This window comes from Choloepus didactylus, chromosome 7, assembly GCF_015220235.1.
Source record: "Choloepus didactylus isolate mChoDid1 chromosome 7, mChoDid1.pri, whole genome shotgun sequence".
Taxonomy (NCBI): domain Eukaryota; kingdom Metazoa; phylum Chordata; class Mammalia; order Pilosa; family Megalonychidae; genus Choloepus; species Choloepus didactylus.
Genome location: NC_051313.1, coordinates 31855647 through 31882088, shown reverse-complemented (window position 1 = coordinate 31882088; position 26442 = coordinate 31855647). Strand labels below are relative to the sequence as shown.

At 37.7% G+C, this 26442-nt stretch overlaps 1 protein-coding gene and 2 pseudogenes across 2 annotated transcripts; 2 read left to right on the top strand and 1 right to left on the bottom strand.

Annotated features, from left to right (window-relative positions):
• LOC119540016 (nephrocan) lies at positions 1–21083 on the top strand. Of its 2 annotated transcripts, none has more exons than XM_037843970.1 (3): positions 1–189; positions 7809–8710; positions 20423–21083. In XM_037843970.1, the coding sequence occupies exons 1-3, from the start codon at positions 1–3 to the stop codon at positions 20868–20870; spliced, it is 1539 nt and encodes a 512-aa protein (XP_037699898.1). In that variant the 3' UTR covers positions 20871–21083. The 2 variants fall into 2 exon arrangements, with proteins under 2 accessions (XP_037699898.1, XP_037699899.1); XM_037843971.1 differs by lacking the exon at positions 1–189 and adding an exon at positions 7074–7180.
• On the bottom strand, positions 18960–19577 carry LOC119540017 (annotated as a pseudogene).
• Positions 21084–22298: 1215 nt separating the features above from the next.
• Positions 22299–26135, top strand: LOC119540514 (annotated as a pseudogene).
• Positions 26136–26442: the final 307 nt, after the last annotated feature.

Genomic DNA, 26442 nt, shown 5'->3' with positions numbered 1-26442 from the left:
ATGCATCTGCTTTATGCTTTCCTTGTTTTGCTTTCTCTTAGCAATGGTGTCAGTCCTAACTGTCCTGGAAGATGTAGCTGTGATTCTCCGCAGTCGGTGCAATGCTACAAAGTAATAGAGGTACCATCAGGTATTCCTTCTACCACCAGGAGACTCTACATCAGCCACAGCAAAATTAAACACCTCCAGGTAATTATGTCATTCTACACTCGTGTTGCCACAGTTTTATTTTGTGAGGGAGGGTGAGGGGCAAGTGTGGGTTTGTTGGACTAGCTACCTATTTGCTGTGCACTAATGAGATAGACATATTCCTCTGGATATTTCTTTTCAGGGGAGTAGCAAAAAAAAATCAAAATCTATAATAATGATATTTTATTTCAGTTTTTATTTGAAATTCTAAAAAATTATGTTGTTTCAAGGTAAAAGCAAAGAAATGTTTCTTTTTTAACACATATAATGGGAGAGCATATTGCCATTTTGTGTCTCCAGGATTTAGAATGAATCCTTTCAGGGAAAAGGGTAGTTTTATTTATACTGTAGATCACAGATGATACTTTTAGTACCATAAGATTCTCAGGATGAGCCCGGGGTATCAGAATAATTCATACAAACCTTACAAATCAGCCAGATACCAATATTTTTGTGGAAAACCTGTATACATGTTTTGTTTTGCCAGGTTACTTCAGTTTTCATTTTATGTGCTTTTAATTATGACATTTATTTTTATGCTCACCTATTTAAAGGACACTGAAAAGAATTCTAGGGATTTGTCTGACTTTTGTAATTGTTGGCCTTTGGTATTTTGAAATGTATCTAGAGACTAGTGTTCTCCTTCTAGTTTTCTCACTGACTAGAGATGTGATCGTCTTAGGCCAGCAATTCAAAAATCTCCCAGCCTCAGTTTTAACCTTTATGAAATGAGAAGGATGGATTAGATTGGTGACCCCAGGTCCATTCAAGATGGAAAATTCTGTGGCTGATTCCCACTTCTAGTCCCTGCTTCTCCCTCTAATACAGCCAATCCTAAAATAAGAAGATGCCTCTTTATAATACAGGTGCGGAGGTGGCAGCAGGCGGATGCACTTTTCTTCGGAGAGAAATATTCCCCCCCATCCTTTTTTTTGGTTAAGAAATGTTAATGTAAGTGACACATTAAAGGTTAAAACATGTGGCCCAGTATTGATTTCGAGGCTCAAGATGCCCGATTGCTTAGTCTTCCTCTGTTTACTTTCCTCTTTTAATCCAGTAGTGCTTAATGCCAGAGAGCACATCTGACCCTGACAGGGCCAAGTGTTCAAATACGATACCTGGTTAAAAGGTAAGAAGCTTAAATATTTGCTCTGTGGGCTCAAGACGTCCAGTGAGCTGGAGTGCCAACTACACATGGTAATGATCCTATTCTGCTGCTTCGTAGCCAATATAATTAAACTGCACATTCATCAAATACAGTGATTGACTGAGTCCATTTGTCATTGGTTGGGGTTCATTAAACAGTAGCAGTGCCACGTCCCTGACTTTAACCCAGTTAATTGCCTTTCGGAGTGTGTGTATACACACACACATATATTCACGATGGAAAGGTTGACGAAAGATAGAATTGTTTTATTAAGAGAATAAAAAGTTCTGAGCAATATACTTCTTTAAAAAAAACTTAGATTTTTAAATGACCATATTTCACTTGAATTTGTATACAAGTATACAATGTATATTCTGCTTATTTGGTTGGAACTACAGAATCAGCTATCTATATTTAAAGAAAAAATACATTAAAAATGGATCCTCAGATTAATAGCAAGAGAAATTATATATACACATAGGTACATACACGTATGTATGTACCATATATACATATCACAATTTAATATGTTTAACTTAATATGTTTAATACTTGTTCCTGTAATTCAACTGTGTTTAGGGCTGGGGGTAAAAGATGAAAAAGTCAAATTCCCTGCCCTCAGGGAAAAAGGGACTTTATTTATCCATCTCTCCTTAAAAAGTTCCCCCTTTTTGAAGTTCATGCCATCTGGCTATAACAGTTTACTTGTTCCTCTGTCTTATACTGTGCCCCTGGTCTGTTCTTTCTGGCTCGTAGTCTTCCTCTCCATCACAAGTCCTGCATCTTCTTGGGTGCTTCCAGCATCCAAGTGGATGATCAGTGCAATATCCTACTCTCACACTTTCTTAAACTCTGAAAAGGTATCTATGTTCAGTTCCATTTCACCTCAGCCATCTTTTCTCTTTGTTATAACATAATCCTCATCACCGTCTGGAGCTTCTCTGCTCTCTGATCATCATCTCCTTTCCTTTCAGCCATCCTACTGTACACTAATCTTTCCCCTTCATGGAGACTTCTAACCCTCGATCTCTCCATGTTCTCCCAGATAATCAGTGTATTTCATATCTCTCTTCTTTTCCTAACCCTTCCCTCTTTGATCCCACATTTAATCATCTCAATACCTATCCCGCAAAGCCGCCATCTTGAATTAGGGTGATAATTTACTCTTGTTGCTCCTATGCTAGACAGTTGGGTGCTGCTGAAGATCACACCACCCCAAACTCAAGGTCTCCAACCTCGGCTGGGTCTTCATTGTCACCCATCTATCCTTTCATTTCTCCATGGTCAGTTTCTCCCTACATTTTCCTGAACAGGATTCTGCCAAAATTTCAGCACAATCTTTGAGTTACCTACTCAATCCCTTCCATCTTCATTCTTCACAAATGATTTGTCTCCCATTTTATTGACAAATGATGACAAAACTGAGGCTGTTAGTCTTGATTTGCCTCCTCAATTCCTTCTCACTACATACTAACTTGTCTCTATTCACTTCTGTGAATTCTTTCTTCCAGACAGAGTGGATGAGATCCCCCTCCTTCTATTCAAGGCACTGTCCCCCCAATCCTGATTCCATCCTTCCCACCTCTGTATTTATCTTGCTTCATCATTCTCCCCACTCCCATTTCTTCAACTGCTCTTTCTTTATTAGCTCCTTCAGCCTATAAACATACTCCTTTCATTACAATAGAAATAAAATTCTCTTGATTCTATGTCTTCTCTTGCTGCTACCTCCCCTTATTTTTGAAACTGTTAAAGAGTAATCTACACTTATTGTCTCTACTTCTTCACCTCCCATTTATTCATTAATTCACTGCTGTTTTGTTTCTACATATTCCACATGCAGTTAAAACTGTTCTCTCTAGACTACCAGTAACTTTTATTTGCCAAGCCCATTTTCCAGGCATCTTTCCATACCTCTCTGCTGCAAGACATGGTCGATCATTCCTGTTTTCTTGGAATTCTCACCCTCTTGCCTTCATGACACCACACTTTTAAATGCTCATTATATCTCTCTGATATTTCTTCTCAGCCATTTGTGTAGGTTCCTCTTCCTCCACTGCTCCTTAGGGGCCTCAATCCTCAGCCATTCCTTTTCTTACTATACATACTGTGCTTAGGTGATCTCATTCTATTTATATGATGATGGCTCCCATAACTGAATCGCCAATTCACACCTTTCCCCCCGTATTCCCACTGGGCCTCTCCACTTAGATGTATAAGATAGATTTCAAAGCAACATGCCCCAAACTGATGTCGATCTTTCCTCCTAAACCTGGAGTCTTTTGTGACTGGCTTCTTTCACTTAGCATAATGGTTTCAAGGTTCATGCATGTTGTAGTGTGGATCAATACTTTATTCCTTTATATTGTTGAATAATATTGCATTGTATGGAATGGACAGACCACATTTTATTTATTCATTCATCAGTTGATGGATGTTTGAGTTGTTTCCTCTTTTTGGCTATTATGAATAATGCTGCTGTGAACATTTGTGTAAAGTTTTTGCTTGGACGTAGGTTTTCATTTCTCTTTCATATATACCTAGGAGTAGAATTGCTGGATCATGCTAACCCTATGTTTAACATTTTGAGGAATGGTCAGGCTGTTTTCCAAAGTGCCTGCACCATTTTGCATTCCCACAGCAATGTCTGATAGTTCCAGTTTCTCCACATCCTTACCAACACAGCTTTTTACCTACTTTTTTTTCATTTTAGTCATTCTGGTGGATATGAGGCAATCTTCATTGTGGTTTTGATTTGCATATCCCTAATGGCCAATGATGTTGAAAATCTTTTCATTTGCTTATTGACCATTTGTATATCTTTATTGGAGAAATGTCTGTGTGAATCTTTGCCCAATTTTAAATTGGTCTATTTGTCTTTTCATTATTGAGTTGTAAGAGTTCTTTATATATTTTGAATACTAGATCCTTATCAGATGTATGATTAGCAAAAATTTTCTCCCATTGTGTGGATTGTCTTTCCACTTTCTTGATGATATCCTTTGAAGCAAAGTTTTAAATTGTGATAAAGCCCAATTTATCTATTTTTCTTTCATTGCTTGTGTTTTGGGTGTCATATCTAAGAAAGTTTTATCTAACCTAAGGTCATAAAACTGTATGTCTATATTTTCTTCTAAAAGTTTTATAAGTTTTAGCTCTTACATTTAGGTCTATAAGCCATTTTAAGCTAATTTTTGTGTATGGTGTAAGAAAGGGGTACAACTTCATTCTTTTGCATCCTCCAGCCTTCTATTGCTATTCATTAATTTACGCTTTACTCTCAAGCAATGGTGAGTTGCTTAACTGTGTTGAATAAAGTAAAGAAACAATGAATAACTGAGGACATGTGATACCAAAAGGACAAACAAATATTTGTACACCAATATTCATAGTGGCATTATTCACAGTTGCCAAAAGATAGAAGCAGCCCAAGTGTCCATCAACTGATGAATGGATAAATAAAATGTTGTATAAACATATGATGGAATATTATTCAGCTGTAAAAAGGAATGAAGTCCTAATACATGCGACAACATGGATGAACCTTGAAGACATCATGTTGAATGAAATAAGCCAGACACTAAAGGACAAATATTGTTTGAAACAATCAGGATAAGCAAACTCATAGAGTTAGAATCTAGAATATAGGTTACCAGGGGATGGGATGGGTAGGGAAAAGGGAATGGGAGTTTAAGGTTTAAAATGTACAGAGTTCCTATTTGGAATGATGGAAGTGTTTCGGTAATGGATGGTGGTGATGGTAGCACAACATTGTGAACACAGTTAACAGCACTGAAATATATATGTGTCCTGCTTTTTAAGCAATGTTGGAAAGCTGCCAGCAGCCCCCAAGGTTAGCTCTAGGGCAAATGCATCTCTTTCCACATCTCTTGAGAATGGCACTGCTTAGGCAATGGAAATGGAAGAACAGGTCTGGCAGATTTTTTTCCCCTTTGTCAGCTCTGCAAACTCAGCTGAAAAGTTGGAAATCAGTGTCTGCCTTCCTCACTGTTTGTGGCGCCAGAACTTTAGATTCTTCAGCTAAGTGGGGATTATAGCAGTCGGGCTAAAAATATATGTGTTGGGGTAAGATAAACCTGGGTTGGAGCCCAACTTTTCTTCTTGCTAGCAGGATATACTAGACATGTTATTTCACCTTCTTGAGCCTTAGTTTCCTTCTCTGAAAGGGGACTAATCATGCTTACACATAGGACTTTATCAGGGCTTTGTGAGAACTAAACATAGTACATATTTAGAAATGGTAGCCATTTTCATTAATAATGATCAATAGTAATGTTTATTGGCTCTGACAAAAAGAAAAATATTTTCTATGCTTGTTAAAGGAAAACAACTTTCCCCTGTGTTCGGTTAAGAATGTGAAGTATATTTAATATTTAGGCTAGTCTGTATGCTTTACAAATAGAGATGAAGACAAATTGCAGCTCTGACACCATACTTTTTGTCCCAAAAACTTATCCAAAAATAAATTTCCCATTGAGACCATATCGTCTCTGAAACTTACTGCATAGTCTGCAGTATTTTAGGGTTTGAGGTCAGTCAGCTATAAATGGAGGTATTAGTTAACACCACATTCTGCTTTTGGGAGAGCAGCAGTCCAAGATGTGAAGATCTAGGTCTAGAGTAATTTCTGATTTTACGTGAAAGGTAAGCCTAGAAAAGGACGCTTCAGAATGGAAGGTAGATTACAAACAAAAACAAAACCTGGGTCTTGTGCAGGTCACAATTCCGTTGGCTTGAAATTCTTCATCCCTTTAATGGGAGAGTTGGACAAAATGATCTCTAAAATCTCTGCTTTTATAAAAAACCTGTGATTTTGTGTACAGATCTTGAGTCTTTTTTTTTTTTTTTTAGACAAATGCAATAGAAAAATATGTTATAAAATGCTGTAGCTGAGGAAGAAGGGACTTTGGAGTCCAATAGACCTTGTTGAAATTCTAAGCTCCTGTACTTACTACCTCTAGTTTCCTCATCCATAAACCAGCATTGACAAACAGCAAATTTGCCAAGTTGTTAGGAGAATTAATGAAAAAATATTAAAAAGCACTTGGTGTACTTAGAGTCAACAAATGCAAAATAAAATTGCTATCATTATTGGAACTGGGACTAATCAATATAATTGATTAGTCCTTAAGAAAATATCAAGTGTTAGCAGCAATGATTAACCTGAAGCAGCTACCAAAACTATTAAGACAAAATAGTCTGTGTATAGAAATGTTAACATGGGATTCATCTAACAGAATAATGTATTTGGAGATCCCTTAAAATGTGCTGTGTTTCACATCACAGGTCCTCCCAGAATATAAATACCTATCATAAATATGTGATGAAAAATTAACCCACTTTGAAGGAGTTAATCAAGCATTGGTATTGTAAAAGGGCACAACTGCACAATTAAATCAAACATTTAAAAATGGTAAATAGTAAGACATTATATAAAATTGTGTGCTGAAAATTCCAGCTCAATTGAATTCCAAAGCAGGCTGAAAATTTTGTAAAGTTTTGTCAAGCGCAGAAAACCTAGAACAAATACTCTTTCTGCCCAAACTTAACCTTACTTCTAGAACTAAATACAGAGGATTACATCATCAAAGAAAGAGGTGGGTGCAAAGGTAGGAGGTTGGCAGAGATATGCAGAGATAAGAGTGACTGCACTTGCAAAGCATGGAGAAATTACAGCAAATTTGGTAATACCTAACTTTTTGGAGCGGAGTAACATTAGGTCTGGAATATATGTCTGAACGGACTTCTCCTTGTGTTACAGATATGGAGACACATATACTATTTGCTTCTTTAGTGATCCTTTTCAGGTGCACCAAATTGGGGGTAAGGAAGCTAGGTTTCCAAAATATATTATCATTTAAAATGTTTCTTAGGTAAGCACATCCTAGTGATAGCAATATCTAAGACATTTAGAATTTTTACTTTTGTTGTTTTTTTAATTTAAAATTTAATTCATAATTCAAAAATTCTAAACTATGCAAAATGTAGAGAGCTAGTGAAAATCTCTTGTAATCTTTCTCCCTAGAGGTAGCAACTGTTAATAGTTTGATGAAAAGATTTCCAGATTGTTTCAGTACCTGGCTATTACAAGATGATGCAACAAAGAACATTCTATTGCATAAATCATTGTGAAATTTGTATATACTTCCCGGAAATGGGATTACTGGGTCAGAGAATATGCAGCAAAAGTTGGCCAATAGTATACCTATCAACAGTGTGTGAAAGTGCTTGGTATAGTTTTGATGCTTTACAAACTGGTTTTGGCAATAATAAATAAAAAATTGTCGGGACCTGAGTCTTACCCCTTTTCAAAGATATAATTTTAAACAGATCCTGAAGGGAAATCTGAAGTGTCATTAGTGTAATGATAATGTAGATGGTATTTTTTTCACAATCTGAATTTATTGCTTTTCTCTCCCCTCCCTGCCCCGCTTTTTTTTTTTTTTTGTAGCTATCTAACTTCACCCAAATGTTGGTTCTGGAAGACTTTATTCTGTTGGCCAGTGGAACAGAGTCAGTAGAAAATGATACCTTCAAACCTCTGAGTACCTTGAAGACCTTGGAAATCTGGAAAAATAAGTTAAGACAAGTCCCCAGTGGACTCCCAGCTAACCTTGAAGTGTTAAAACTAAATGACAATTCAATATATGTCTTACATGGATCAGATTTTGAAGGGCTGAAGAAATTAAAAATTCTTGAACTTAAAAACAACCTGCTCTCTTCCATCTCTCCCAGCATGCTCAACCCCCTTGGCAGTTTGCAAAGTTTAGTGTTGGATGGTAACAATATAGAGTCTGTGGCTGGACCACTGGTGCTTCCCCATCTGAAACACATGAGCATGGAGAATAATCAACTACATCTCATACCAGGTAGCTTCTTTACTTCTTTTCAGTCTTTGCAGTTTCTCAGTTTTAGTGGTAATTTACTGAATAAAATTCCTATTAATCTGCCTAAATCCTTGCTATCCTTAAAGATGGAGAGAAACCAGCTTAAAGTGATAAGATTTCGAGATATGAAACACTTGGAGAATCTTTCCCATCTTTACCTGTCAGAAAACTCACTTTCTTCTATGGATGGGGCACAGCTCCTGGTCAATTTAACCACTCTTGAGGTGTCTCAAAATCAGCTTCAAATGTTACCCCTCAGACTCCCATCAAGGCTACAAAAACTCGATTGTAGCAATAATCTGATTCGGAGAGTTACAGTGCAAGACTTCCAAGACCTCCGAGACTTGAAGCATTTGTTTCTGGACAACAACTTTGTCAGCTTGTTCGAAGCTGGAGCCCTTCAGAAGTGTTCACAGCTCTCCAACCTGGCCCTGGAGCAGAACCTGCTGTTGTCTATACCTCTAAGGCAAGTGAGAGTTATCACTTATTATAGTTACTATAAAAAATTCCAAAGATTAGGGCAATAAAGCACATTATATATGCAAGAAAATGAGTCAGAGCAAATAGAGATTTTCTGATCAAGGCAATGTAAGGGCTTAGGGCAGACGTTTTAAGCAGAGACTCAGAATCTCCAGGCCTCAAACTGGATCCTGCACTAAATTTATCTTGCCTGTGGACAAGATATCAACAGGTGTTATCTATATTTGAAAATAGCAATGTAGCTTTTGGGAAGTATGCTAACAAACATAATACAGAGATATTACTTGATGAAATTTGTCTCCTCTTGTTTCTTAGCTTTCTTTATTTATTGAAACCAATTTTGGTTTCTAAGTATATGACTTGGATTAACCAACAGGCAGACTAAGCATGTCTTAGCCACTAGCAAGGCAGGACAACAGGAAAAAATGAGGGAAAATGTAGTAAGATATTTACAATTTAAAAAGCATTAAAGAAGTTATTATGGGGAAAACATAATTTGTCTTTAATTTTAATACATATTGGAGAACCTCAATCTTCTCAGTGCTTGTCACCTTCAGAGGACTTGACTGGCTCTGCTGCTTTCTCTGTGTGCACTTGTATTAGTGTGCATCCATCTGTGTTGGTCTTGTCTTCTGTTTTTGATGTATCTCTCCAGTGCTCGCTCACTTTTGCGCGCGCTCTCTCTCTCAGACACACACACACACACACACTTACAACACTTGGACACTTCTAGTTTCTCTTTCTCAATCTTCCTCCCTCCTCTATAGCCAACCCACTCTGCTTTCTCTCCCTGGCATAATCTGTATCTAAAGTATGTTTACATTAATGATCCTATCTATTCAAACTTTATTCTACATTCTAAATAAAACAACAGTAGAAGAATGAAGATTATTCTCTGAAAAAAAGATGCTATGTTGTTTATACATGGGACTGCCAATGGATTCTTTTTCCTTTAAGCTCTTTACAGAAGAAAAGGCTCCTTGCACTGTGAGCATTATCAAATTTCTCATAATTAATATACTGACGTCTGTCTTCTATAGAATCCTATGGCACTAACAATTTCATTGTTAGTTCCAATCACTTTTCTTAGCAATGAGAAAGGGAAAAATTATCTTTGATATGTACAGATGTTCATTTTTTCTGAGTTGGAAAGGGATTTTTTATTATACAATATGGTAACTATATTCAATGCAAAACATCAAAAAGTGATTTTTTCAAATGAAACAAGTATTTTAAAAAATACATATTGAAGATGATTTGTAAGTAATCAGTTTGTTAATGTGAAGCACGTGCATACAATTAATTTAATTCAACAAAGAAATTTGGGCACTTACCATGGGCCAGGCTCTGTGCTGATAACATTGTGTAATAAAAGAGATACAACTTTCTGTTCCAAGCAGCTTAAACTCTAGTAGGGGAAGAGTGCCAATAAGCATAATGTGTAAGTAAAGTTTGTAATATTTAGACCATGTTTATAACAACAGCAACACAAAGGGTATGATCACAGGATTCTGGCTGATTGTGATTTCAAATAGGGTAAAATGATAACTCCCATTGAAAATGTAAGCTATGAGCAAAGTCTTGAAGGAGGTGAGGGATTTAGCTATGAAGATTTTGGGGGTGGAAATGTCCTAGATGGGAGAACAGGCAGTACAAAGGCCCTGCAGCAAGAGTATGCCAGGACAGTTCCAAGACCCTAAAACCTGGTTAGTGAAATAACTTCTCTTCTGTGCTTCAAGCTGTATTTTCTATTTTTTGTGTGCCCCTACTCCAGAACAAAAAAGATACTGTATAAAAACAACCTTATAAAACATATCAGGGAGTAACCATATCACATCAGGATTCACAGCAGGCAATGACTTCCATGGGCAAAATTGTGAATTTGGTGGAGTTTGTTCCTCAGGTCCACTTTAGATTGCATTTCGTAAAGTAATCTTGCTGAAGTTTTAGTGAGTGAAAAATAGCTTAATTATTTACTCCTGCAGAGGTGTTTGTGTTTTAATAAGTGACCATGGAAAGTACAATGCTTTTACCCAATGGAGTGTATAATGGAACTGCAAGCATGAGTTAACCATGGTTTTCAAATCTGTCTTCACATTAGAATTATCTGGAGAACTTCAGAAAAGCATACTAACGGCCTGGCCTCACTTAAAACCAGTAAATCAGACCCTCCAGGGGTGAGACCCAGCTTTTTTAGAAAAGCTGTTCAGATAAATTTATTATGCAGCCGGTGTTGAGAACTTTCCAGCAAGGCCAAAGGAACAAGTAACGAAGTGGGAGTGAGATTCTCCTCTGAGGTTTAAATTAAGGGGCATGATTGTGTGCTCTGTGAAAGAAGTTGGACAGCTGTGATGGCAAAGTTCTTATTGACAGTGATTTTTTAAATACCCCACCTTTGTCCCCCCATGCTTTTTCTTGAATTGGAGCATGGGAATAACCCAGAAAAGTTTCCCTGTGATTTCCCTCCCATAAAAAATCAAAACATAGTAATATCTATTCCTTATATTTGACTTTTAAAACTTTTATTTATGAGCATTAAACAACATACCTCTGCTTTTCTTTCTTTTAAATTTGCATGCTTCTTATTCATACACAAATCTTCACTTTAAAATTCAGTTTTCTATAAACTGCAGACAACCTCTTCCTTCTATCATGAACAGTATCTCCACAAATCCCTTTTTTGCTTACCATCTTTTATTCATTTCATCAAGAAAATAATATTTTTAAGGGGAGATGTATACTCAAGTGCTTAACTCCATTTGTCACAACATGCTAATTGAGACAGAAATGAATACGTCCATTTATTAAGCACTTACTGTGACCTCCAGTGAACATACATACATTTGTTATCCATGTTACTCCTTACAGCAATCCTGTCAAGGCAGATACGTTGTTTTATCTCTCATTTTACAAATTAGGGCATCAAGGCTTAGAGATATTAAGAACCTTGTACAAAGTCACATTGTCAGTACGTAGAGTCAGTAATCGATCTGAGTCCAGAGCCGGGGAGTTTTAGCCAGCGTGTGACCCTGCCCATGAGGTCGACTGTCATCAAGACACTCTACTGCCTTGGAACTTAGAATGTCCAAGATTTTGTTGCTTCCCATTTCACTCACCTGTAGCCTAGTGAAAAAAATGTAAATTGCATCTTCTCTTCCTTATCCATTCTTTGGACAATTCAAATCCACAGTTAGGTAGCATTTTATCTGACTTACACACAAGTGCCATCTACTGGCAAAATGAGGTGTGCCACCATTTACCCTAAATGAGAAAACTACTCAAACACATAACAACATTCCTAAAAACATGTTTGTCTTAAAATCAGGGACTGCCTTTTTATGTAAACCAGACTTATAAAGACAAAGTATATCAAAGTTATGAGTGACTACTAAAAGTCACAAAACCAGGATAATTAGTGATCTTTCTTACAGGTTAGACCTGTGATATAGACCTGTGTCTCTCTAACTGACAGGGCATTTTGTTGAAAATAAACCCCTTGGTAACTAAACCCCTTTAAAATGTTACAAAGGTTTAGTTATGTATTGATTAAGTTAATATAAATGCTTAGGTTTTCTTTTGTAGGACTTAATGGCTAAGAATTAGAACATAACCAGGAGGCCTCTCTGTTGGAATAATGAAAATTGTAATTATAAATAATAAACAAGCCAATGTGTAAACAAAAAACAAGAAAGACAAAAGGTGCTTCTAAGACCAGGCCCAATTTTTGGATACCCAGCATAGAACTGAATAATTAATTGTATTTGTTTAAAAGAAATTTTGTTGTTTATTTTCCTTATGTGACTTCTTTTTATTGAGCATTTTCACCTATATTTTGAATACTCAAAATAACTCCACCACAATTTTAAAGATGAAAAATCAGAAGCTTTAGCAAGCCAAATAACTTACCTAATGCTGCATACTGATAAATAGAAGGGCCAAAGTTAGAACTCAAGTCTTAATAATTAGAGACACTTTTACTCTTTGGTTTACTCTGCTTTATCTTTCCACAATTTTGCTGCCGTCTCTGCAGTGGGAACAGTGTCTTGCTTATGATTACGCAGTCTGATTAATAGCCCATCTTTCCTTAAAAAAAAAAAATCTAAACATAGGAGATTTTCCATGGACCTTTTAAAGATGTATCTTATATAAGATCTGTGTGCACAAAATTACATCGTTTGGGGGATTAACACCAAATTGAATTTATTTTATTTTATTTTATTTTATTTTGAAATAAATTCAAAGTTATAGGAACAGTTGCAAAAACAATACTAACCCCATGCAAAGAATTCCATCCTACCCTCACCCCCCTCCCCCGATATCTCAATCCACCAACCTTAACATGCTGTCACATCGCTATTTCTTTCCCTCCCTCCCTCCCTCCCTATCTATCAACCATCATCTATTGCTCTGTCTTCTGAACATATGAGAGCTAGCTGCACACATCCTTGAACATACAGTATAATTCACGTATACACTTCCCATGAACAAGAACATTCTTTTATGCAATCCCATTAAGCGCAGCTAAGAAGTACAAGAGGTTCAACAATGATATAAAGCTTACATTCTATATTTCCTTTACCTTATGTCTCAACTGTGTCCCTTTGAGCCACCTGTCCTCTATCCTCCAATTCCATCCAAGTTTATCCTTGGCATTCAATCATCTATTTAGACTTTTTTTTTTTTTTCAGTTGTGGGAACATATAAACAGCCTAAAGCTTCCCATTCCACCCCCTCCCTAGCCTTCCATTAGTGGGATTAATCACCTTTAGAATGTTGTAATGCTCTTTCCCACCATCCATTACTAGAAATTTCCCTTCACCTCAAACAGCAACTCCACCCTCATTTCTTAACTCCCCATTGCTCCTTCCCCCATTTCTCTTAACCCAAACTCTACATTTCATCTCTGTGGTTATGTTCTCTGATAGTTTCTTTGTGTTTGCTGTGGGGGTTAAAATTAACCTCTTAAATCCGTATCAGTCTTGTTTTTCTTTGATACCACCTCCACTTCAATAGGACACATAAACTATGTTCCTATACTCCTCCATTCCCCTACCTTTATATAGTTGTCTAAAATTATATATTTTACATTGAGTTCAAAACCACTGATTTGTCATTAGGGTTTGTGTAATTTATATCATGTAGGAAGTAAATAGTGGAGTTACAGTTCAAAAATTATTGACTTCTATTTGTATTCCATTGTGGTTGGAGAATGTGCTTTGAATATATTCAATTTTTTTTTTTAATTTCTTGAGGCTTGTTTTATGTCCCAGCTTATGGTCCCTTCTGGAGAAAGATCCGTGATCACTAGAGAAAAATGAGTGTCCTGGTGCTTTGGGATGTAAGGTACTATATATTTCTGTTAAAATTCTCTATATCTCTTTCTTCTTTCTGTTGTTTCTCTATTGGTAGGGTTCCCTTTAGAATCTGAAGTAGGGCAGGTCTTTTATTGGCAAAGTCTCTCAGGATTTGTTTGTCTGTGAAAAATTTAAGCTCTCCCTTAAATTTGAAGGAGAGTTTTGCAGGATAAAGTATTCTTGGTTGGAAATTTTTCTCTCTCAGAATTTTAAATATGTCATGGCACTGCCTTCTTGCCTCCATAGTGGCTGCTGAGTAGTCACTACTTAGTCTTATGTTGTTTCCTTTGTATGTGGTGAACTGCTTTTCTCTTGCTGCTTTCAGGACTTGCTCATTCTCTTCAGTATTTCAGAGTATGATCAGAATATGTCTCGGAGTGGGTTTATTTGGATTTATTCTATTTGGAGTTCGCTGGGCATTTATGCTTTGTGTATTTATATTGTGTAGAAGGTTTGGGAAGTTTTCCCCAACAATTTCTTTGAATACTCTTTCTAGACCTTTACCCTTCTCTTCCCCTTCTGGGACACCAATGAGTCTTAAGTTTGGACGTTTTATTTTATCTATCGTATCCCTGAGATCCATTTCGATTTTTTTCTCCATTCTTTCTTTTGTTCTTTCATTTTCTGTTCTGTGGACTTCTAGGACACGGAGATGTTGTTCAGCTTCCTCTAGTCTTGTATTGTGAATATCCAGAGTCTTTTTAATTTGGCCAACAGTTTCTTTTATTTCCTTAAGATCTTCTATTTTTTTTATTTACTCTTGCAATGTCTTCTTTATGCTCTTCTAGGGTCTTCTTTATGTAGCTTATATCCTGGGCCATGGTCTTCTTGATGTCCTTTAAATCCTTTGCCATGTTTTTGTTCCTTGATTGTATTTCTTTGATTAATTCTGCGAGGAACTTTGTTTCTTCTGATAACTTGATTTACGTGTTTGGAGTTGGATTCTCCATATCGTCTGGTTTTATCATATGCATTGAGATTTTCTGTTGTTTTTGGCCTCTTGGCATTTGCTCTGCTCTACAGGGTTCTTTTAATTTGTAAAAAAAAAACCTATCTAATTTTTCAGACTGTTTGGTGACATACACTTTCTCTAACTAACCAGCAGATGGCATCTGTGAGTCACCTATACCTCTCAAGTCAGTTCTCCACCGTGTCCCCGCAATGAGTGGGGAAATGATTCTTGTGGGGTCCAGCCGGAGAACTCAGCCTGGGTGTGTTGCTGGAGGTGTCCGCCCTGAATGCGGGGTGCTTGTACGGGTGGTCAGGGAGGAAGGACATCCTCAATATTCAAATCCCCCCAGTTCCCGGAGATTCAAGGCCGCCGCAAGAGTCCAAGCCTTCATTTCATTTCAGCCCCAGCCCCTCTCTCTCGCTGTCTCACAAACCACCGGACTTGGTGTAGTGTCTCTGGGATCTCCGAGCGGGTCTCCCCACCCAGGTGCGCTCCTCCAGGACCTCTGCTGAAGGAATACCATGCTACATCATCAGTGCGCGCCGTCCCTCAAGGGAAGCCCCAGGCTGCCGGGCCGAGCTGGCTCACTTTCAGCCTTATGCAAAAATGGCTGAATGGGGCATCTCCACACCCCCCTCCTCACACAGTTCCTCCTTCCCAGCTCCGGGACAACTGGCGGGGCTCTGGGCTGTGGGCACGGCCCCAAGCAGGAGTTTATCCAGCCCTCCCGTGAGCGAGTTGCTAGCCGCGGGGATTCTTCCAGCTTCTGACTCTCCCCTCCGTTCCCCCGGCCCCCGGGATATCTGCAGTGGGCTATCTTCCAGGCCTGACACCGCGAGGCCGGCCCAGCCCCCTCTTGCTGTGTTTTACTGCATGTTTCCCACGATCACACCTGCATCCGCTCCTGGGTTTCCCCCCCGCTTTTTTTTTTTATTAAAAGAGCCCGTTGGTCTCCAGATGCCAAACCCTGGCTTCCCTGGATCGCCGTGCGGCTGTGGGACTTCCAGCCAGCTTACTCACTCGTTTCAGAATGCAGACTCCCAGTTTCACCAAGTATACAGCCCCTGGGAACTAGCAGATCTCGTCCAGCTGGCACATCGCTGTAACCGGTATTCTGGGTCACTCTCTGGTCCTTAGCTAGCATTTTCCATGGAGGTGTTCCTTAGCCCTGTCTCACCTAGCCGCCATCTTGGTTTCTTCCCCACCAAGTTGAATTTAATTATCAACCTGTTAAAATGTATGAAGTAATTTTCCCTGGTTTATTAACCTACTTTAAGTAAATTTTGTTCCATCTAAACAGAAGTCATTTTAAGTAATTAAGGCTTAAAATACTCAAAAGAACAGACATTTATGTATGTATATGTACTATATACCTTAGGATATGAATACAAATATAAAATGACAAGTTTAATTTAAAAGGAAAAACACAACAACAAAATTTAGCCCTTTTGGACTGAAACATATAAAAGAATAATACTATAGCAAGAAGGTAATATTGTCATAAAATATGATTAAATTCATTGGTTTTCTCTCTTTGATTTAGCAATAATATGAATGGGACCCCAGTAAGTTTCATTGTGCATGAACACACATCTCATGTGTTCACTGTGTCTGAAAACAGCATTTGGGTGGTATTTCAATATGAAGGAACTGTTTTCCCCTGTAAAACTTCGCAACTTCTCATATTGCATGAAAGAAAAAGCACTTAGTACAAAATTGCTGTGTAGCAAAACAGATTTTCAGGTTCACAACTATGATTCTTCTGTATTTTTTATCAACAGGCATCAGCATGCCACTTTTCAAATTGGCATTCACAATTTTAAAAAAATAAAGAAATAGCTGTTCAGGGTTGAAAACTTATTATGCTAAAAAATGCAAAAATCAGCCATAATTGCTCAACCAGAGGCTTTGTCCACACATAAGAACTTAATTTCTTTTTACATATTTGGGATAATTCAGTTTTGTATTCTCTTTGTTTTTTTTTCCACTTAACATTATGAATTGTTTTTCTTCAGTTCCTTTTCCTCTTCCTCTCTACTTAACTGTGACCCCAAAGAGCTTAATTTATTCAGTGTGTTATGCTTATTTACAGTTGTTCATTTCTTTTCATGCTCAAATTGTCCCAAATTTGGGTAGGGAAAGCCCCCCTAAGGCAGTTCTTGTGTTCATGAGACTTGATTCCATTAATTCTTTGAACAATTCATTGTATTCTGAACCCAAAATTCTAGGCTCACCTTGACTTTCCTTGCCCCAGACTTGGAATCAGTCATTTCTCCAAGAAGCCCTTGTTCTTTATAGTGGATATTGGAATTCAGAAACTAAGATCTATGTGCTAAGTTTTCTTATGCTACTGGGGTAGCATTGCTACTAGGGTATAGTGTTGCTTCTCAGACCTTTCAGCATTCAGAGCTAGGAGATATATTTTTTTAAATTATGAATTCACATTGACACTTCCAATTTGCATTTAATATTACCGAGGGTTTTTCTTCTTCTGCTTTATATGTATATCTCTTTTCTCTTACAATTAAATTATTGGTTTCTAATAACATTAGTATATTTGCTTTTTTGTTTTTTCTTACAGCATTCATTAAAAAGTTTCAAACTTTCATTATTAACATTACCATTAACAGTAAATGTACTCAGGAAAATTTCTTTACAGATCCCTTTGTCCTTAGAGTCTAAGGCTTAGACTACACCACTAAGGATGTTAACTCAGAGTATTTTTTTCTTTTCTATCTCTGGTTATGTTACTAACATAAGCATTTCATTAATTAATTGGATTTATTTGTTTCTGCTTTTGTTCCGTTTAGAGCTTGATTTTGTTTTCTTTTTCGATTTATTTTGTGAACTTGTAAAACATTAACATGGTTCAAACATCAAAACCATATAGAACCAACTGACCTCTGTAGGTAACCATTTATATTCACTTCTGGTTTATCTTTTTTTTCTTCTCAGAAATAAGCAAATATTGTATATATATTCTTATTTTCCCTTCTTTCTTACAGAAAAGATAGCATATTATATACACTATTTTGCTCCTTGCTTTTTTCTCTCAACAATACTTTCTGGAAATCACTTTATGGTCATTTGTAGAGACCAGCGTCCCTCCCCCCTTTTAGGGATGCATAGTAATCCTTTACTGATAGACTGGGTTATTTACAATCATTTGCTATTATAAATAATATCACAATAAAAGTCATTTTATATTTGTGGAGTCTTGTCTTCAGGGTATATGACTAGACGTAGGATTGCTGGGTAAAGAGTAAGTGAGCATGTTATTTTGTTAGACATTGCTAAATTTTCTTCCATAGGTGCTATGCCATTTTAGACTCCCACAAATAATGCATGAAAATATCTGTTTCTCCACAGATTGCCCAAGAACGTGTTGTTACGTTTTAGGATTTTTTATTGATCTGATAGGTGAAAATGACATCTCTGTAAGGTTTTAATTTTCATTTCTCTTATTCAGAGTATGGTTGAAGACTTAAGGACCATTTGCTTTTCTTTTTATATGAACTTCCATTTGTGTTTTTTGCCCAGGTTTGTTTTGTTTTTAAATATTTTCTTCTCGATTTTTAAGAGTTCTTCATATATTAGGAGATTAGCTGTTTGATTATGATATATACATTACAAATGATATGTATATATACATTATATACAAATAATATGATATATACATTACAAATATTTTCCCCCAGTCATTTGTTTTTTGACTTTGCATATTTCTTTTGCCATGCACAATTTATTTTTTACTCTTTTAAATGTAGTTGATTTATCAATGCTTTATTGCTTTTTAATGAACTTTTAAGTCATAGAAAATCTTTCCCATAGAATTAGCATTTAAAAAATTATTTGAAAGCCTCACTTTCATGATCACATAATAGTCCATCATCATCTCATAATTTCCATATTATTGACATTAGTCTTTTTTTCCATTAAAAATTATTTTATTCAAATTATGTTTTCCAAAAGAGAGGGTTCTGTGCTAGTCTTCTTTGAAAGTTTTCATACCATTTTAGAACCACATTTGCTGGAATGAACATTTCAGATGGACTTGGTGTCATCTGGGCCTGAGAGACAGCAAATGATGAAGCAAAATTGTAGAAGTTGTCCAACATCTTTTGTGTGAACTGAGTAAATGAATCAACTGAGGATATAGCGGCATTGCCTACAGGAGTCTGCTGAGCCAGACTGTCCAGTAATTCCACTGAAATTCCAATCTGAGCAACAGTTGGAGTACGGACAATATTCAAGGCCGTAGGGTGTTGGCTTCCTTATCCAGATTTAAAACCTGTGATTTTGAAGATGGCACTTGGTTTCCCATTCATGACAAATCCTAGGAGGTGCCATAATGGCATTCCATTTGAATCAGAATAGGAAAAGTAGACAGATCCTCCCATTCCCTCAGGAAACAGGATAGTTCCCAGCATAAAAACCACAACATGGTTGATATTTTCATAATCAGGCAAATCAAAAACAAGTTTATCCTCTGCCACTTGCTGTGCAGCTGTTTGCACCAGCCTCCCCGCCACCAAACAGCCAAACATGGTGGCGGTTGCTCCACTCTGAGAGTAGGGGACACGACGCCGGTGACGAGGAGTCCTTGAGGCTACTACCCTACTCGAGCCCAAGAATCTTGCAGAACTTGTGGGAAGGTGCCAGCCCCACAGCTACATAGCTATTAGGTCACGGACAGGAACAGCTTACTGACATTAGTCTTTCATAATTCTTTTGTTGTTATAAATGAGATCAAATATATGATGAGTTATTTGTAAATAAATCTCTATTCACTTCTATTATTTCCTAGGTTGAAAGGCATGGGCATTATTTAGACTTGATATATGTTACCAAATTATTTCCAAAAAGGTACCAATTTATACTCCCACAACAGTGTATAAGTTGTCCATTATACCTTCAGCAGCAAAAGTTTCAAAATTTCAAACCAAAACCATTTTTAAATTTGAGAAATAAGAACAGTGAATAATTTATTTACATTTTATATTCATGAAGAACAATAATTTTTCATACTTTTGTCATTTTAATTTCTCCTCCTGTAAAATATTGGTTTGACCTTTGCCAGCTTAAAAATTAGGATCTTAGTGTTTTTCATATCAATTTGTTTGGGTGGTAATCACATTTAACAAGAAAAATTTAAATCATTTTATGAATAGGAAACACAAAAGTTAGATGGTTAGAAAATAAGACCCATGAGAAAGGGTGAAAGTCCTATAGAAGAGACCGAGTTTTCCTCTTATAATTAGTTTTTTTTAAAACAAAGCTTGTGTTATAGCTTCAGAAGGGACAGAACTATACAGAAAAGGTGGATGTTGCTCCGTTCGTGTGGCTTGGACAGATGTGGGGTGATGCTCATGGCCTCCTCTTTTTTTTGCAGGCTCCCTGGGACCTTAGCCAGGCTGGACCTCAAAGGCAATGCCATCCAGGGTATTGCTGAGAGGGAGCTCAAGGATCTAAAGCAGCTTCAGGTTTTAAATCTCAGGAACAACAAAATCTCTGCTTTAGACCTCAAAGCCTTGGAGGGTCTGCCTCGCCTCAGGCACCTGTATCTGGATGGGAATCCGTGGAACTGCACCTGCAGCCTCCTACAAGCCAGGGAGGTCCTGAAGGCTAAGGGCACAGATGTGAGGGGCGGACAATGTGCAGCACCAGCTGAACGTCAGGGGGAGAGCTGGATGTCCTCCAAGAAGATCATGAAGCAGTGTGAGCCTCACTTACATCTGACTGAGCAAAACAAAGAGACCAAAAAGAAACCAAAACCTGAAGACCACGCCAGCATCAGATTCAACATGGATGATGATGATTATGATTATGAAATAGATTAAGTAGGAGCTTTGCTTACAGCTTAGAAAAGGTTTTTTAGTATTCATCGTCTTAAGCCAAATACACTATAAATTTAGATATGCAAGCCTCTTTTTGTTAGTTTTAGTTTTAGTTTTGTAAGAATGAAATGAGGGTTAAAGATAAGTTGACATGGAGGGGGAAGTAGAAAGGAGCAATGGTAAGAATATGTAAGGTTTCTTCTATAGTAAAAATAATATGTGTATAGAAATAGACAATATGCTGAATAAACTAACAAATGCCAAAAAAGTCATTGTATGGCTAACTTCTTGCAAATAGAGTTGTTCATTTTATCAAGTAAAAGGTGATTATTTTTTAATATGAAGCTGGAGCAACAGTCCTGCACTACACGCTTTTGGCTGCAAGCAATAAAAACCAACTCTGACTGCCTTAAGCAAGAAAGAATGTACTGGAAGGATTTGGGATAGCCCATAGAATCAAAGGAAAAAGCTAAGAAACCTGAAAAGGACAAGGATGAGAGCTCCTCCAGGGCTCTAGGTAGGAGGATGTAATAGAGAAACCCTCAGATTCTTCAGGGTTCCCCTCTCTGGGGAATGAATTGCCTACCGTTATATTCAGTGTTAGCTTTCCTCTCAGGATTCACATGCTCAGAGAGAGAGAGCGAGGCTGATTGAGTCCCATGTTTGCCCTGTGGCTAAGGGACAGTAGGTCATCTGGTCTGACAGTCTTACCAAGAACAAAAGGCACCAGAAGGGAAATGTGAACCGGAATCTTAAATACTATAGAGATGTCCCTACAATGGCCTCCCTGAAAAGAGTTGTGCTTTGAATTACGTTCTGTTTTCCCTGAGCTGACCACAATCCCCATCCTGATTAACTGCATGCTTTTGAGAGTTGTTTGGAGATAGAGTGAGGTCCTGCTTCAAGCCCCTGGAAGGTGGATGTGGGTTGAGTGCCATCGGAGCTGGAGAATGGGTAGTCATTTAGGCACAAGGGTACATTTGAGGCTGCAGAAAAGTGCTTACTTGGGGGCAGATTAGAAAAAAGGGAGATAAGCTCCCAGAGGTTTGTTTTTCCTACATGAATTTTCATGCCTGTTTCCTCATCCATAAAATGGGGGTTATAAGTACTACCTCTTAGAGTTAATTCTTCTGAACTTTTATGGAGAAAAACAACCTAACCGCTCCCACAATTTCTAAATCTGTCCTCTCTCCAAATGCCAATTTCATATCCTGGGCGCTAATCACACGGTCACCTGTGTAAATGGCGCCCCCTTGTGGCCAACATGCGGCCATACCACAGCCATCTCCCCACCCCCATCCCACCCTCGGCATCTCAGTCTGCTCAGACCTCCAAGAATCAGAACTGAGCCTATTGCCTGGCTATACCCCTCCTGCTGGCTGCTCCCTTAGTAATCCAAATACTGGCCGTAGCCTTTAAATTGGCCCCTGTATGGGCTTGTTTGAGCTCTTAGATGCGGGAGTCGAGTCCCGCTCAGCCTTGGGTAAGGGTATCAGGATTTCCTCCCGATTTGGAACCAGCAAAGAAATAACTGAAGTGAATGAATCTGAAGAGGCGCTCTTCCCTGGCATCGCGGGCACACACGAAAGTCCTGCTTTAATCAGTGCTGATATTTTCATTCAAGAGCGTTCTTTGTTTCTACCCAGAATTGCTCAGAATTTATTCCCTTTAAAGAGTTTTTCCTCACAGACTTTATAAATTTCTTTTAGCAGTATATGCAACACCAGGAAATGCTGTAGACTTGCCTCTTTTTGATCTGTAGGTCTCCTTTAATGCCTTTGCAAAGAGGCTTATAGTCTTCTCAAATCTCTGCTTGGTTGTGCCTGTGGAGTCTCAGCTATTAGCTTCAGAGGAAGGAGGTTCTGAGGGAGTCTTTGTTCTCCATAGCTGTTTCCTACGTCCTCGTATGAAACAATGCCTCAGTGCTGATAAAGAAGCTAAAACCTCTGGTCTATTATAAAACTCAGCCATTGAGGTGTGTGCATGTGTGCGTGTGTCTCTGTGTGTGAATAGAGAGGGGATGTGTGTTGACCTTTAACTCTTTCATGCTTATCATAAATAGGTTACATGGGTTTTGCTGACACTAAGAAACTGAATATTTATTGTTTTTTAAAGCCTTACTTTGTCAGGAGTCATAGTTTAGTTTGGTTAGGTCACTCATCATTTAGTTAATCAGATATTTTGCTCTTAGTTAAATTTACTTAATCAAATATACAACAAATGAAACAGCTATCCTTACAAGTCACCCCGAAACTCAATGTTTTTTCACCATATGCCCATAATTGTGTGGTGAATGTTAAAAATTGGATTCTTGCCAGCTTCTCACTCTGAAACCATGATGAATGGTAAAAGTGCCCCCAAAGCATAATTTTGCATGATTAAACCAAGTGGAATTGATACCATTCCAGTAATAATAATGAATTAACCTAACAACAGCTTCATTTAGGGATCTTCCTAGCACTATTTGTGAGCCCTGGGATTCCCTTTATCCTAGATGATATCTGTTTTTGATAGGAAAGAACTTGTATGATGAGTTTCCCTATCTTTTCCTCTAAGGCAAGATGTTGTTCTAATATTCTCTATAGGCTTCAGCAAAACACTGTTTTTTAGAATCCAATACTGAAGATTTGATTTAATAACCATTACTCAACTTTCAAACAGTCACTGATGGTTACCTTAGAGTGGAGAAGTTCTTATCCTAATCTGTCTGGATTTCAGAAAAATACTTCATATGTAGTCATTTCTCTCCCTCCACTGTCTGGAACAGAAGATAAATTTCCATGCATTATGTGAAAAGTGGCTCATGAAAATGATTCACCTGGAAAGGCAATGAAATTCCAAAATGGGATCCCTGTGTTAAAGACTATCTGTATTAATTTTTATTGATACCACCCAATTATATTACAGATTGTGTCCCCCAAACATTGTGTTAAAACAACTTCCTATCAGTGGTGTTTGTAGGTACCTTTTTCCATATGGTCATCATGATTTATCATCAGTCTTTACTTTTTGCCATTCTGATGGATGAAAAATGGCAGCTTATCGTTTTCACTTGCACTTGGCTTACTACTTGTGTGTTTGAGCTTGTTTTTATACATTTGTTAGCATTTACATTTCCTTTTCTGTAAATGACCTGTTCATATACTGTGCCCATTTAAAACAATTGAGTTCTTTATCTCTTAAAAATAAATTTGTAGGATTTCTTTGGGTTTCACTGACCTCTATGCTTATCAGATATATTACAAATATTTTCTCCCAGAAATATCTTCATCTTTTTTTTGGTTTGGTTTATGTTGTCTTTTGCCTTACAGAAAATTTCAACATTTAGATAGTCAAGTCAGTCAATCTTTTATATAGAAAGCACACACAAACACATGCACACAATGGATTAAATTATTTATATAATGTATATATATATAATCTTGGCAGTCATAAATACTTTGCTTCAGAATTTTATGTTACTTAGAAACTATCTATTCATCCAAAGACTTTCAATTAATTAATTTGATTTAATATTACCTCCAGATTTTAAAGTCACCTAAAGATACTGGGAATTCTATTTAAAACGCTACACTGCAGATCTTAATTAATGTTAGCATTAAAAGTTTGTCAGGGACGCGGGGCAAGATGGCAGTATAGGGAGGTGTGGAATTTAGTTTGTTTCCTAGAGCAACTAGTAATAGCCAGAAACAACTAGAAAATAATCTGGATCAGTCAACATTGTACACCAGTCAGGAATGGGTGGAACAGCTGAGAATGCAGCATAGAACTGTAAATAAAGCTCCCCAAACCGTGGAGCTGGTGCCTCTCCCCCAGCAGCACTGCAGGCTGAGTTGCAAAACTTCACTGTGGAAGAAAGAAGCAGTCCCTGCCAGGAGCAAGGGAATGCAGCTCAACCAAGCTCCAACTGTTGTTTTAATTGACAAATTTGGACAACTGAATACATGCCACGAGCACAGATAAACCTGGAACAAGCAGGAAAGGAAACCGGAGGTTTATCCTGGCAGAGAGGAGGCGGGGCTGATGGAAAAAAAATACATAAATAAATAAAAACAGAGGCGGAGAGCGTGACTCAATCAAACACTTGGATTCAGCTCCTTCATTTTCAATGTGGAAGAAACACACATTGATTCCCTGGACCCTGAAAAGCTATTACAATCCCCATATGATAAAAGCCATCAGATCAGGGCCTGCAGGTTTCCTTATCATCTTATCAAGTGCAGAAAGAATCATCCTGATGTCGCAAATTGGCTATTTGCCCCTTCAATTCTTGCCGCCAGGTTCCTCAGGCTGAAATCAGCCATCATATTTCAAGTTGTGATGACAAAAGCTGTATTGAGCAAGATGTTGTCAACCAAACCAGAACTTGGATAAGAGACTGTGGCTGACTCCCGGGAGGAATGTAGACCTGGCATCGTGGGACGGAGAACATCTTCTTGACCAAAAGGGGGATGTGAAAGGAAATGAAATAAGCTTCAGTGGCAGAGAGATTCCAAAAGGAGCCGAGAGGTCACTCTGGTGGGCACTCTTACGCACAATTTAGACAACCCTTTTTAGGTTCTAAAGAATTGGGGTAGCTGGTGGTGGATACCTGAAACAATCAAACTACAACCCAGAACCCATGAATCTCGAAGACAGATGTATAAAAATGTAGCTTATGAGGGGTGACAATGGGATTGGGAAAGCCATAAGGACCACACTCCACTTTGTCCAGTTTATGGATGGATGAGTAGAAAAATAGGGGAAGGAAACAAACAGACAAAGGTACCCAGTGTTCTTTTTTACTTCAGTTGCTCTTTTTCACTCTAATTATTATTCTTGTTATTCTTGTGTGTGTGCTAATGAAGGTGTCAGGGATTGATTTGGGTGATGAATGTACAACTATGTAATGGTACTGTGAACAATCGAAAGTACGATTTGTTTTGTATGACTGCGTGGTATATGAATATATCTCAATAAAATGAAGATTAAAAAAATAATAAATAAATAAATAAATAAATAAATAAATAAATAAATAAATCTTAAAAAAAAAAAAAGAGAGAGACTGTGGCTGAGAGGACATGGCAGTGCCCTCCTTGCCATGAAGACTGGGACATAGATTTGTGGGAACAGAGCAGCACCACATTTGTCTGGCACACAGCCAACTATTGTGGCTACAACCACCCTGCAAGCAGCATAGTTACGGAACATAAGAGTAACCTGGCTCCAGGCATGCAAGTTCCCAGGTTTCTGCCATATGATCTGCCATGGAAAATGCACAGTAACTGAATATCTATCCTATCAAATGCCAGACCCAAGAAGACTTGCTTCTTCCTGCAACCAGTGCGTTCTTCATTTTTTCTCCTAATCTAATTATAGAAAGATAAACTATCTGTGACTTTCAAACTGACAAGTACCTTTTTTTCCCCTCCCTCATTTGAGTCCTCACTCACTTGATGCAAGATCCTTCATACTCTGAAGAACTGTTCCAGATAAACCATCAACTTAGCTAGCTTGATAATTTGGTTAAGTACCTGCAGCCTGAGATCAGAAATCACATCCTGTTCTACATTGGTAAAACATAGTGATTTAAAGT

Bases quoted from the DNA above. Each gene is read 5' to 3' on its own strand.
- LOC119540016 (XM_037843970.1), top strand. From the start codon at position 1: ATGCATCTGCTTTATGCTTTCCTTGTTTTGCTTTCTCTTAGCAATGGT. The intron at 190-7,808 runs GTAATTATGTCA...TTTTTTTTGTAG, and splicing joins GCAAAATTAAACACCTCCAG to CTATCTAACTTCACCCAAAT. The intron at 8,711-20,422 runs GCAAGTGAGAGT...TTTTTTTTGCAG, and splicing joins CTGTTGTCTATACCTCTAAG to GCTCCCTGGGACCTTAGCCA.